The sequence below is a fragment of the Drosophila mojavensis genome, unplaced genomic scaffold, assembly GCF_018153725.1.
Source record: "Drosophila mojavensis isolate 15081-1352.22 unplaced genomic scaffold, ASM1815372v1 contig_136, whole genome shotgun sequence".
NCBI classification, from domain to species: Eukaryota; Metazoa; Arthropoda; class Insecta; order Diptera; family Drosophilidae; genus Drosophila; species Drosophila mojavensis.
In genome coordinates this window covers 7,337,778-7,351,404 of record NW_025318667.1, presented here as the reverse complement: position 1 = coordinate 7,351,404, position 13,627 = coordinate 7,337,778, and the positions used below count along the sequence as shown (strand labels likewise).

The 13,627-nt window shown below is 34.4% G+C and overlaps 5 protein-coding genes across 8 annotated transcripts; 3 read left to right on the top strand and 2 right to left on the bottom strand.

Annotated features, from left to right (window-relative positions):
* The first annotated feature begins 4,223 nt into the window (after positions 1 to 4,223).
* LOC6586132 (small ubiquitin-related modifier 3) lies at positions 4,224 to 5,181 on the top strand. Its single transcript, XM_002011719.4, has 3 exons — positions 4,224 to 4,367; positions 4,644 to 4,760; positions 4,840 to 5,181. Exons 1-3 carry the CDS (start codon positions 4,350 to 4,352, stop codon positions 5,008 to 5,010), a joined length of 306 nt encoding a protein of 101 aa, XP_002011755.1. The 5' UTR covers positions 4,224 to 4,349; the 3' UTR covers positions 5,011 to 5,181.
* Positions 5,182 to 5,275: 94 nt separating this feature from the next.
* LOC6586131 (UPF0488 protein CG14286) lies at positions 5,276 to 6,775 on the bottom strand. The gene is made up of 3 exons (XM_002011718.4): positions 6,480 to 6,775; positions 6,283 to 6,417; positions 5,276 to 5,610 (listed from the first exon to the last, which is right to left on the bottom strand). Exons 1-3 carry the CDS (start codon positions 6,649 to 6,651, stop codon positions 5,312 to 5,314), a joined length of 606 nt encoding a protein of 201 aa, XP_002011754.1. The 5' UTR covers positions 6,652 to 6,775; the 3' UTR covers positions 5,276 to 5,311.
* Positions 6,776 to 7,189: 414 nt separating this feature from the next.
* Positions 7,190 to 8,347, top strand: LOC6586130 (60S ribosomal protein L30). Of its 2 annotated transcripts, XM_002011717.4 has the most exons (4): positions 7,190 to 7,269; positions 7,331 to 7,380; positions 7,454 to 7,599; positions 8,114 to 8,347. In XM_002011717.4, exons 2-4 carry the CDS (start codon positions 7,360 to 7,362, stop codon positions 8,280 to 8,282), a joined length of 336 nt encoding a protein of 111 aa, XP_002011753.1. In that variant the 5' UTR covers positions 7,190 to 7,269; positions 7,331 to 7,359; the 3' UTR covers positions 8,283 to 8,347. The 2 variants fall into 2 exon arrangements, with proteins under 2 accessions (XP_002011753.1, XP_043867383.1); XM_044011448.1 differs by lacking the exons at positions 7,190 to 7,269; positions 7,331 to 7,380; positions 7,454 to 7,599 and adding an exon at positions 7,908 to 7,927.
* A 200-nt stretch (positions 8,348 to 8,547) lies between these two features.
* LOC6586129 (zinc finger protein 346) lies at positions 8,548 to 10,306 on the top strand. Its single transcript, XM_002011716.4, has one exon. The coding sequence runs from the start codon at positions 8,640 to 8,642 to the stop codon at positions 9,795 to 9,797; it is 1,158 nt and encodes a 385-aa protein (XP_002011752.1). The 5' UTR covers positions 8,548 to 8,639; the 3' UTR covers positions 9,798 to 10,306.
* An 800-nt stretch (positions 10,307 to 11,106) lies between these two features.
* On the bottom strand, positions 11,107 to 13,230 carry LOC6586128 (protein NipSnap). Of its 3 annotated transcripts, none has more exons than XM_015160640.3 (6): positions 12,930 to 12,968; positions 12,559 to 12,641; positions 12,302 to 12,481; positions 11,926 to 12,219; positions 11,682 to 11,824; positions 11,107 to 11,605 (listed from the first exon to the last, which is right to left on the bottom strand). In XM_015160640.3, exons 1-6 carry the CDS (start codon positions 12,951 to 12,953, stop codon positions 11,457 to 11,459), a joined length of 873 nt encoding a protein of 290 aa, XP_015016126.1. In that variant the 5' UTR covers positions 12,954 to 12,968; the 3' UTR covers positions 11,107 to 11,456. The 3 variants fall into 3 exon arrangements, with proteins under 3 accessions (XP_015016126.1, XP_015016125.1, XP_002011751.1); XM_015160639.3 differs by lacking the exon at positions 12,930 to 12,968 and adding an exon at positions 12,848 to 12,877; XM_002011715.4 differs by lacking the exon at positions 12,930 to 12,968 and adding an exon at positions 13,077 to 13,230 and having other exon boundaries at positions 11,108 to 11,605.
* Positions 13,231 to 13,627: the final 397 nt, after the last annotated feature.

Here is a 13,627-nt window from a genome sequence, read left to right as displayed (position 1 = left end):
AAAAAGAAGAAAGTCAAAAAAAAAAATAAGTTAGATAAAATCCTCTGACATTAAGTTTTTTAATTAGTTTATAAGTTCTGTTTTTTGTATCAAATGAAAAGAAGAAACACAAAATGACATATGATCGATATGGACATACCCTGTGAAGCATAACACTAAACAGCCCAACTCTCTCTCTTTCTCTCTCTATATATATAGAGTTATATGTTTATCTGATATTTTGTTGCAAGTTTTTATTATAACTGCCATAAATAGCAAAGTTTTCTCATTTTTCTATCATTCTCATATTTTGTTTTTTGTTTATCTTTTCTTCTAGGGTATGTCGCAGATGTGTGTATTTGTGTGCGTGTGTGTGTGTGTATGTGGGTGCGTGCGTGTATTACTATTTGACTTTATTTTTTTATATGTATGTATATCTATTTTTATATGAACATTTGTAACTTTTATAAAAAAAAACAAAAACAAAAACAAACAACGTAAAGAAAAAAAAAAAACAATTTTACACTTTTTATACGGGCTTACGTAATATACCTTGTGCTATATAAATGTTTACTTTAATTTCCAACAAAAAGAACACAAACTGAAAATTGAAAAAAAAAAAAAAAAAAAACAAGCATTTTTATTTAAATATATAAATTAAATAATCTAAACATATATATATACAATATGTATATGTATGTGTGTGTGTTTGGGTGCGCGCGTGTATGTGTGTGTGTGTGCGTATCTGTGTGTGTGTGTGTAGCTATTCAATCTAACCTAACATATGTAAATGTATATACCAAAAAGCCTAATTTCAAGAATATTCTAAACAAATTGAGAAATTAAGAAATATATTGAATGAATATTGAATATATATACATATATGTGTGTATGTATGCATATGTGCATACATATTGTATATGTTTACATACATATATGAAACAGCGGTCAACAAATTCCTTCTAATAGCAAAAAGAAAAAACAGTTATATTATTATAATAAATAAATCATTCAAGTTATAATGTATAATAAACGAAAACAAACAAAAAAATAGAGAGAAAATTGTATTAAAAAAAAAATAAATATTTTTTTTTATAAATTCATATATATTATTTTCATGAAAAAATAAATAAGAATATATATATGTTTTCATACTTATTGTATATTATACACCTGCGGTCAAAAAAATAGTGGTAGTAGTGCTACAGTTGGGAGAAATCTTAGTGATAAACTCCATATATTGAAAGTCATTTGGCACTTAATATATATTCTTATTAATTCAGATATCGATAGAGAGCTACTACGTCACTATGCAACTATTTTTAAGGCCGTAGCTGTGCATGAAATAAATAAATATGAAATTTTTAAAAATATATCTATTGACAAAGTAAATTAATCTATTTTTTATAAAGTAAATAAAAAATATATTTACATATATGTGTACATATTTTGTATTATTTTTTTTATTTTTATTATCAAAAAAAGTCTACACATATGTAAACATAAAATACATTTTTATTTTTATTATAATTCTATAGAAAAAAAAATTGTTTTATTTGTTTTTTATAATTTATAATTTTTTATAATAATTAGTTTGATTGGTGTGTGTATATTCGACAAATGTATATGTATATATACCTACACACACACAAAGCACACACTCACGCATAGACAGACCCTGTCCTATGCATGTGTGTGTGTGTGCGCCTAAAAACTTACCACTGAAATGGAAATTTAAAGAAACATTTAAGTACCTTAAAAAGCTTCTAACTAACTGTACTATAACTAACTATACTAACTGTATAATAACTAACTGTTATGATGCGAGTGCATGCAAATGCAAATGATTTGTCTATGAAATATTAAACTCATTTACATGCAACATTTCGATCATGATAGTACGAAAAGTACCTACAAAACAGAAAAAAAAAAAACGAAACAGAAAATGAAAATGAAAATGAAAAGAAAATAGAAATTAAACACGAAAAACTTTTAGACAAACTAGAATTGAATTACAATTTTGTACTTTTATATATGTATATGTATGTATACATATAAACAATAAAGAGACATATGAATAATATATATCTAGGTATATACTATATATCTCTCTCCCTCTCTGAATGTATAGACGAAAATTCTCAATGTTTATAAAGCTATTTAGTTAAAGCAAATTTGTTAAATCAGTTTTATATGCATATATAAATATATAGTATATCTAAACATATTCTAGATCGATGTGTGTATAAGCTAAGCTAGGCCTAATGACTTTTTTTTTGTTTTTTGCTAACTGAAATTAGGCACTCTCCAATTGTGATAGAGTAGATAAATGTATATATACATACATACATCCTTATATAAATATATAAATAAATGGAAAAAAAAAATCTATATAAATCGGATGAGCGGGAGAAATACATAAATGCCTCTGTATGCCCCACTAATAAGTTATAGCCCACGACTGTACCTAGTACAGACCTATATATGTATAAATATATATATATATATATATATGTATGTACGTTAGTCCCACAGAACGAAAGTATATTAATTATAGCATTATTAAAATTGAATAACAAACCTACCAAATAAACAAACAACAAGAAACACAAGAAAGCTACAACAATAATTAACAGAAATTATAATAATTTATGTAAATATAAAAAAAAAAACCTATATACATATATATAGTGAAGTATTCACGAAGAAGTCTTATAAATAGAACGAGAATTATGAAAAGAAAAACAAAACAAAAACAAAACAGAATTGCTCAACTTTAGTTAGTGCGGATAATCCAGAAACTATCTATATAGAATATCTATATATACATATATAGTTAAACAGATATGTACTTACATATATTCAGCCGAAACTAACAGAATTTATATATAACAAAAAATAAATTATGAAAATTTAAATTTTTATCTGAATCTTTATGTCAAAGGAAAAAAACTAATTTTTTTATTTTATACCTCGAAATGTGTTTCTATGTGAATATATGTATGTGCATGCTAGTGTATGTATGTATATCATCAAATTCAAGTAATTAAAAAATAAAAGCAAAAAGTTCTTATGTATGTGTGTATCGTAACATTTAGGTAGTTAGAAAACAATTCATTTACAATTAGAAATATTTTTTACCTATATTAATTAAATTGTTAGGCTTTTTCAAAAAAACATCTAAATGTCCATTACATCTATAATTATATATATGTATGTGTGTGTGTGATTTTAGAAATCCTTTTCAATGAATCCGCTTGTGGGTGTGTGTAAGCAAGCAAAATAAACAAGGCCCATCCAATCCAGGCATGTACGCATATGTACATACATACACATAAGCAAGCATGTATGTGTGATCTATGCGATACCCACTGTGAAGAGCTCTCACATCCCCTAAACAGTTCCAGTTCCAGTTAAGTTTTGAATACGCATAGCTAAGTATAAACATCAAATATTTAGAAGAAATACGAAGCTAATGATACATACATACATACATACATATTTGATTATAAGCGTGTCTTTTTTTATACTCAAACATATGTACACATACATATGTACATATGTTTGTGTTCAACAATTAATAATTAAATAAATGCATATCAGTGAATACAATAATGAGAAATCGACAAACAAACAAACAAACATACACACATGCATACATACATACATACATATATGAAATTGAAAGTGCTATATAGATGTACATATGTATGTATGACTGTGTATGCACGCAAAAAATTAGTAAATAAAATATTCAATCAATTAACACAACAACAGAATGCAAATCTAAAATTGTGTATATAAACCAATAGAGTTAATATTGTAAATGTAACATATACATATACACATATGTGTACATATATCTCTATATAAACGAATATAGATTTATATACATACATAAATGCATGTATTATGTATAGAAAAGTAATAACTTCCATATTGAGTATTTTTCATATTACCTTTAATAGAATAAAGATTATCGTATTATTCAAAAAAGAACAAATTTTGACTTTGCCTTTTAATTATTTGTTTACGTTGATAATAGTGCAGTAAAAAGAATATTTTATTTAAAACATAGTTCAATTCGGGCAGAGCATCTCAAACTAGTTCCGGAACGAAACAGCGCACCACTCTTTACATACATATATTTAACCGTTGCAGCGCGCTGACAATATCAGCATAGCACGACCTTCGATGAAACTGATTCGTGCGTGAGCTGGAGAATACGATAGCTGTTATCGGTCATCCCTACTTTTGTTGTTGTGTCAAACTTACTTTGCTGACAACGTTGAGTTGTTTTGCTCATTCTAGCGAAATATCTGCTACGGTATACATAGCTCATAGTCGGAAACTGGAAAATTAAAATAGAAATGTCTGAAGAAAAAAAGGTAAATATTTTACGAAGTTTGTTTATTTCCAAGTGAATATTGTGGCTAGTGCGAAAAAAAGCCGGCGTGTAGTGAATATACATATATACACACACACATGCAAGCGCATACAAATACCAAAAGAAAAAAATGAAACATGTTTTCTGTAATTTAAGCATGGCAAAAACAAATTTTGTTTCAATTTTGTTTTTTGCGCGTTGAACCGCGAAATTTTTTATTTTTAAATTTTTTAAATAATTTATATTAAAATATCTGATTCTTTGCTTTGCCGCTTAGACTGAAACTGAGCACATCAACTTGAAGGTCCTGGGCCAGGACAATGCAGTGGTTCAGTTCAAAATAAAGAAACACACTCCACTGCGTAAGCTGATGAACGCATATTGCGACCGTGCCGTAAGTGAAAGAAAGCAAGCAATCAAGCATGGAAGATCATGTTGAGAACTAACATATTCTCTTTATCTGTGCATTTTAGGGCCTGTCTATGCAGGTGGTACGATTTCGTTTCGATGGGCAGCCGATCAATGAGAACGATACACCCACCTCCCTGGAAATGGAGGAGGGCGACACAATCGAGGTGTATCAGCAGCAAACTGGCGGCGCAGCAGGAAACATAAATCCAGTACAATTCCAATACTATTATTAGGTCGACGTCAATTGATTTTGGATTCATTTTTCATACAAAACACATCAATTTCGCAAACAGTAGTTGTCGGTGCAGTAAACATTTTTTTTGCTATTGTACAGTTATGCTACTTTAGTTGCATTAGTAAACAAAAACAAACACGAAAAGAAAATAAAGAGTATTTATGCATTTGTTGAGCAATAAATAGCCAACATTTATGCCCAAACGTATACAAAAAAAGAAAACAACTTTTGTCATCCTTTAAAGTAAATGCAAACAACATGGATTTCTTTAGTAACTTAACTATATTTTATTATTAAGTTTAGCTATTTAGCATAAGGCCATCGAAGTTAATGTCCTCTGGCCCATTCTCGATTTGGAAGTTGAATCTGAAAGGCTCCTCCTTGCCAGAGGACAGCTGCAAGCTGCTGCTGATCCTTGTGGCAGCTGCTGCCGTTTGGGGCACGTCCTGGGTTGCAGCTGCCTCGTTCTCATCGTTATTGTTGGGCAGCGCAAAGTTAAAGCGAAAGTCCTTGCCGGACGTCAGTAGCGCCGACTTCTTGACAAAGCTTGATTTTGGTTTGTTTTCGTTAGCCGTTGTGAATTTAATCTGTTTCGATGCTGAAAACAGAAGATTGTTGTAAACAGGAGATATCAGAGATAAGCATGAATTGAAAAGAGACAGACGAAGCGAGAGCGGGAGAGACATGTCATGCATTAATATTTCCATCTGATAATTAAGCTCAATATGAATATATAGAAATTAAATAAAATATAGACTTTCTAATTGACCATTTATGCAAAGTCGTTCTCTGAATCATATACTAAATATAAAAGGTAGACAGATATATTAAATAAGATTACAGCTTCTTACTTTTGGATGATTAACTCTTCAAGTATAATATGAAGAAGCTAATTAATAATATACATAATAATAGTCATAAACTATACATTAGATATCTAAACTATACATTATATATATAGAGAGAGCAGTTAATCACTAAAGCTTCACATATTTATTTAGTAAATGTTATATAGAATAACGTTTAGGATATATACATATATGTATGTATATATATTCTATGAATTATATTCAATGTTTACAAGTATTATTAGAGCATATGTATGTACATATTTTACAGTATTATAGTTTTACCTCTCTTTCTACTTCTTATTCTCATCTATCTCCTATTTCTATATTAACATATATACTTAATTAATATTGGCAAAATTACTCTTAAAAAATTTCTTCCTATCTTTCTCGCTCTCACTCTAATTCAGCTTTCCTCTTACCTAGCAGCATTTTTTTCTCCTCCTGTTGCATCTTCGAACGGTAATCGCCGAGCGCCGATTTCATGACCTGCCGCTTTTTTATGAGTGGCGCCGTTTGGCTAGTCAACGTCTTCAGATTCTTGGAAGTGTCTTCGGCTGTAGTTTTGCATTAGACAATTTGTTTTCAGTTATAATTTGCAAATCCGGGCTGGCCTTACCAACTTTCTGGCTCAGATTGCCGCTCTGGAGAGCCGTCTGCAGTTGCTGCACACACCAACAGAGTTCCACTTCAAATTGTATATCATTGTCGCCATCGAAATTGGTCTTCTTTGCTGCCGCTTGTATTGGCGGTGGTTTGTTGATGGATTTTGCAGTTTTCATTCGTCGCATATTTACGTATGGCTGTGCACTACATGTGCCGTTTATCAAAATAAATGTTCTCGCTCACACACACATATACACGTCAAGGCACATCATATGGGATTTGTGTGTCTGTGTGTGTGTGCCTTTCAAGTATTTGCGCCTTGCTAGAGCCACCATTTTGGTAACATCTGTGTTGGAAACCGATTATGTTGCATGAGTAAAATATATCGATATGAAAATACTGAGCAAAGTTACAGTTCTAAATTGCAAGGGAAGAATATTTATAATGATCAATAATACACATATTTAGTCAATGATTTAATTTTTTGAATGTTTTATGTGAAATTCGACAAGAAAATACTGAGTAAAGTTAATATATGGCACTTCATAGTGGTAAGGATAAAATATTAAAGCGGCAACAATTTTCAAAGTGTGAATGTGAACTTAAAATAAATTTTCAAATTTTTATTAGCGCTTCACAGCTATCGATAACTATAAGCACCTCTGTCATGCAATAAATCGTGTCGATTGCAACCATCTTAGGGATACCGTATTTGTGCTAGAATATCGCTGCAGCCCTGCCAATGGCAGCGTGTTTCCGTTTTGCTGGTTGATCTGCCTTTTTGACAGCGTCACTCGACCAAGGTGGGTGGATTCCTCCGTGTTTAGTAAAAATAATTGCTAAAGTTAATTTTCTTTCTTTTAGTTGTTATTGTGCGACTTAAAACATTCAATATGGTTGCCGTAAAGAAACAGGTAAATAATAAAAAGCGAATCAAATTGTTAGTGAGTGTTTGATTAACGATTTCGTATTGTTTGATAATTTCAGAAAAAGGCCTTAGAGAGCACCAATGCGCGTCTGGCGCTGGTTATGAAATCCGGCAAGTACTGCCTGGGTTACAAGCAAACGCTGAAGACCCTGCGTCAGGGCAAGGCCAAACTGGTGCTCATCGCCAGCAACACGCCCGCATTGAGGTAAAAGAAACGAATCTGAAATTGTGTTCCTCGTTTTGGTTACAAACAAAATATACTACTGAGAAGTAGATTTCCATTACGCCCGCGTATGAACAGTGATAAGTAGCTGTTGTTGTAGTTATTGGAACCATATGGAGTCTTCTTTAATGCTGACTGAGAAATATGATTCCAATCGAATAATATTTATGGAAACTATGGAGTAGTATAGCAGCAGCAGTTGCCGCCTTCGCCGCCGACAATGTGTAACATGAACTAGTTCTGCATGGCTCCAAATGGTTCCAGTAACAACACACGCACGCACGCACTCACATGTATATGTGTGAATGGGGTAAGGAGTCATTCTCAATAGATATGAATAGTAATCGAACTTATTTATATGATGATATTTTGTAATTCCGAATGCCTTGACGAATTTTTATTACTAGAGACTCTTTCTGATTAACCATATTCCAGCAAAGAGTTGGGGGAAAATGATGTGCATATAGTTAATTGTGTCATTTTGTAACAATTGCAGGAAGTCGGAGATTGAATACTACGCCATGTTGGCCAAAACTGAAGTCCAGCACTACAGTGGAACCAACATTGAGTTGGGCACCGCCTGCGGTAAATACTTCCGTGTGTGCACCATGTCCATTACCGATCCTGGAGATTCGGATATTATCCGCTCATTGCCCGACAATTAAAAGAGGAGTGTTTTATTCTTTAAAGCCAACAGACATTTATTTAAATAAAACTCTTTGAAATTGTATATCAGTATGCTGTTTTTTACTCGAAAATAATCGCGGTGGTTGCCGGTTTAATTTTGGCAGCTTTTTGTGTTTTTATGGCGATGGTGCGCATCGAGCGATGCAATTAAATCGATATTTGTGCTTCACACGAACGATTTGACACCCCATTGAAAAATCTAGCGATGGTTGCTTTGACGATAACTTTTGAGCCTGCGCTGTGAGGCACACGACAATTCAACACATCACTAGTGCTGTTTTAAATAGATTTTAAGTAACCTTACGTTCAGTCTCAAAAAGAAAAATTTTACGAAAATGGCTTCTGGATATTTGAGTACATACCAAATACCGCTAATTACAACAACAGACAAGCAGCCTAAGCATGTTTGCGAGCCGGTGTCGGTTAAGATCACATCGCACCCGGCAGCAAGAATGGCCCCAAATCGTTATTACACTGCCGCAAAAGTAGTGCATGGTGATCAGCCCGTTATGATGAATAATATGGAGCACTCTTCGGCAATTGCATCACAGCAGCGCAAGCTGAAGAGAAAAATGTACGAGTCCGTGGAGGTCGAGGGCAATAATTTGGTTCTGTTTCAGGGCCGCGACGAGAGCTATCCGGACGAGCTGAACAAGCTAATCCATCCGTTGTCCTGTCACTTGTGCAAGGCGCAGATGACCTCGATGAAGAGCGCCAAGGACCACTACGAGTCCAAGGCTCACGACCGTCACATCAGCGCCTGGCTGGCCAAGAACTACACCGAAATGGGCCTGGAGACACCACCCATAAAACGTCTCGTCAAACAGGGTCCCACCGGGCCGAATGCATTCCACTGTAATTTATGCGATCTTCCATTGACCTCGATGACCCATGCTCGCCAGCACTATGCTGGCCGCAAGCACCAGCTGGTCGTTCAGAAGCGCTCTAAGCCATCGGGCGCCGGCTACTACAATTCGGACGGCAACTGGGTGCGCACTGGCACCAAGGCAGAAGTCATGGTTGATGACGGTCGCTACGGCATTGGCGAGATGTTTTTGAGAGGCGGCGGTGGAGGTGATATGCATGACATTTCCAGTGATATGATGGACACCGCCGAGGAGCAGCAGCACCACTTCAATGCTGTCGACGAGAGCCTTACCTGTAAAATCTGCAACATCAGCGTCACATCAGCATCTCAAATCCAAATGCATCTCGATGGAGCCAAACACCAGAAGAAACTGCGCGCTCAAAACCTCGAAGGGGATCCAAATGCCCAGGAGCTGCTCAAGGAGCAGCAGCAATCGATAGCAGCCGCATGTGTCATTGATATAAATGGCGATCTCTCCATGTATCGTACCCCTTCCGGCTCGTATTACTGCAAGCTGTGCAACAAGGCGATGAATCATATATCCATTCTCCAGCAGCACTTGCAGGGCAAGAAGCATCTCAAGACTGTGCGCCAGCAGGCTGAAGAAATGGTCTCCCCCCAATAAGCATTAAGTTCAGACTAGCTATATAGAGGCCTCTATGGCAGCACAGCTGTGAATGAGTACAGCTGAACAATAAGAAGGATAAAGAGAAAGAGGCGCTGTAGGAGGATAATAATGAAGAACAAGAAGGCAAAGAGGGAGGAGAACCACACAAAGAACAGCATCGACACTAACAACTACACCATTATTTAGTTGAATTGCGATTTTATTGAGTTTACAAATTTTTGTTAAGTGCATCGGCCATTGGCGGATGTCCGTTGAAAGAATTTTATTTTGATAATTATAAACCCTGAAGGAGGAGCAGTCGGGAAGCAACAAGATCAACAACAATCACCGCTGGGATTATCGCCGTCCATACTTGAATGGCATCCACAATGGGTTAGAAGAAGACAAAACAGTTATTTTGTTTATAGTTTCGATACCTCTGCGAGGGGTGATTAACAAATTTTTCATGAAATGTCATATTGTAAATGTATAAAATATGTGAATATGTGTGCGTGTGTATATATACATATATGTATATGTATGTTTATATATAAATATATATATATGTATATATATTTGCATATATATCAATATGTATATATGTTTATATATATATATGTCTATATATAGATAGATATATATGTACATGCATATGTCTATATATCATTTATATATTTTCAGATATATATATTCACATATATATTCATATATACCTATATATGTATGTACATATACACACACATACATATATAAATATTAATATATTTAATAATATGTTCAATAGCAATCGAAATATGAAAAGTTTGCTCTTCTCTTTCATTTGTTCGTACGATAACTTATTTTTATTTCTAATCTTGAAGCGAAAAGTCTTCATGAGCTCTAAGTAGTCGTAGATGGATCATAAGAATTGATTTCTTATGATAATATAACCAAGTGATTTTTCTTTTTTTTTTTTTTTTAAGTTTAAACTAAGCTTACATCTAGCCAACTTAATTGAATTCCACTATCTGTACGGCTTGAGCTGATCCAAAAATATACTTAATACTATTAAGCAACTGTAAATATTTATAAAAAAAAAAAAAAAAAAATGGAAAAGCTTAAGGCATTGGAATTTACTCAAAAGGAAGACAACTTCTAGTGTTTAAATTGAAGTTGTTCTGCTGGAAGAATACCTAAGAGTGAACTCTCTTCTATTTATGTAAATTCGAATTTTACCATATGAGTTTTTCTTAAAACAATATGAAATGCAACTCATCGGAAAGTAAAAATTTAAAGAAAATATTTTTCAACTAAATGCGATTCATTCACAATTTATTTGTTGTGTACACATTTATATTAACAATTTTATATTCATATTTTTTTGTGTGCTCCGATCTGATCGATATATACATACATATATCTATAGTTTTCAATAGGAGTCATATGCAAGTGGTAGACAACAAAAATGCACTTTGATCTTAAGAGCTAGGAAAGAATTGAAAGCATTCGAATGCTGGCATTATATACAAGTTTTCAACAGAAATATAGGTCGCGCAGGCTTGGTTTGGCTGGGGCTTGGCGTTTGGGGTTACAACAGTTTTTCGTCTTCTTCTTCACAGCAATTCGTAATGGAATATCGCTGCTGACACAGAGATTAGGCTCTGCAGTGGAAATTATTCGTACTTGGATTGATCCGCACTACTGTGTGGGTGAAAATTCGGTGGGCGCCAGGACGCGGCAGTGCATCTCGCGTATGAGTGGCACGGTATATGCCACACACTCGTCCCAGCCGGGTGAACGCCAGGCGGCCTCTCTGGTCTCCTTGCGATCCTGCAGGGATTTGTAACCTAAATGAGATGAAAGTATATAAATATATATATATAAACTTATCTATTAAAATTAAGATATATCTATTATAATTACACCAAATGTGATGCACATTATAGAGTCGACCGATTTGCGAGAAGAAGCCGGCAAAGGCCTCATTGTTGTGCTTGCGGAAGTTGATGGCGCGCGCCCAGTTGTTGCCCCACTCGATCATGGTGCCAGGAGTCAGCCGATACGATCTATACAAATATATATATATATATATATATATATATATATATAGAGAGAAAGATATTATAAAATATATAATCTTAAACAGGAATCATTTGTTTCTACTTGCCGCATCTCGTAGATGTTTTTGCCCGTTCGGCTGGTGATCTGTGGCCAGTAGCTGAAGGCCAACAGGTATTGCAGGTGACGGGATCGCAAGAATTTCGAGCGCTCGTTCATTAGCTTCAGATATTCCTCATCGTGCCACAGATCCTCTTTGGCCTGGTCGATTTTCTCGAAGCCGCCGGTATATTTCCACAAATGGAGACACTGATCCATATCGCCCACCTGGACAGTCCATGAGGCAACCAAATTGCATGACAGACTCGTCTTCTTCTCATTAATTAGGCCCACAGTGTTTTTACTATTTGAAAATAACAACAGAAATAAGAAGAAGCAAATTAATTAATTTCAAGTTATCTGATCTGATTCGATTTGCCACTCACTAATTATTTAGATAGTCGCCCATGGAATCGGGGCGCACATTATGCGTATGCAGCGCGTATATGATTTCCTTATCACTGAGCATGCGACTGTGCGACTCCTTCGTTGGCTCGATCTTCCGCACCAGCAGCTTGGAGAACCATGATTCAGAATCCTTGCAGCTAGCCGTTGTTGACAAACAGCTGGCAAGACAATCGAAATGAGGATATTAGAGTTCACTTATCGTACTGATATCGTACGTTGGGCAACTTCAACTTACCGAAGCGCGATTGGACCGGCATTGTAGCCCACCGCCGACCAGGTGTTACGTAGCTTCAACATGTTCTGCCCCGACGATTGTGCCTGTGGGGGAAATCACTTGCATGTTATTTTTGCTACTGTGTTATCATTCCAGTCGTTTTGTTATTGTTTTTCTTTTCGTTTCGTTTCGTTTTTGTTTTTGCATTGCCCCCGTGTACTTTAGTCAAGGTGAAGTCAGAGTCAGACAAACAAGTGGCATAAGGAATCATTTTTTCTTCCATCGATAGTTTCCGCAGTCACACACCCACCCACACGCAGTTCATTTATCTCAGCTAATTAACAGATAGGCATTCCAGTTTCTAAATTTGATGCAAAAGGTCGAATACACACAAACAGATTTTGTATGCAGTTCATTTAGGCACATAATGACATACATATGTAAATACATCTCTCTATACATGGATGTGCCTTATCACTAGACAATGCAAAATATGTCACACACACTTTGTTTTTATATAGTCAGTAAAGTAGACCCACTTTTTATGCCTTGCAGGATGTGTTTGAAAAAATTAATAATAAAAAAATAAGTTGTGTATGTTGTAAATCAAATGTTGATGTTGTTATATATTTAAACAAAAAGAAAATAAAAATTCGTGCTATAAATAAGTATGCGATTGCTTTTAAAACATCGATCGGCAAACTGATGGTAATCGATAGATTTATGAATGTCATCGATAGTTAAGAGCTTACATTTTCTAAAAAGCTCACGCTATTGTGGAGCTTTATTAGCGAATGTAGCAAAAGTTTCAAGTAATGTGTTGTTGGCATTATATTTTGCCATATTTTATGTTTTGAATAAATTGATGTATGCCGTAATGAAGTAAAATCGGTCAAAGCAGTATGTATTGGGCGCCAAATATGTTTGCCAATATCGATTATGGAGGGGCTTGATTTTTTAATGCTAGCAGACATAAGCTAAGTGCAATGGCACACGTTCATAAGCTACTTGCTATGGCTTTCTGTTAAATTAAATGATTAGATAAATGTTTAACGTAAAAAATTAACATAAATTAAAATAAAAGCCACAA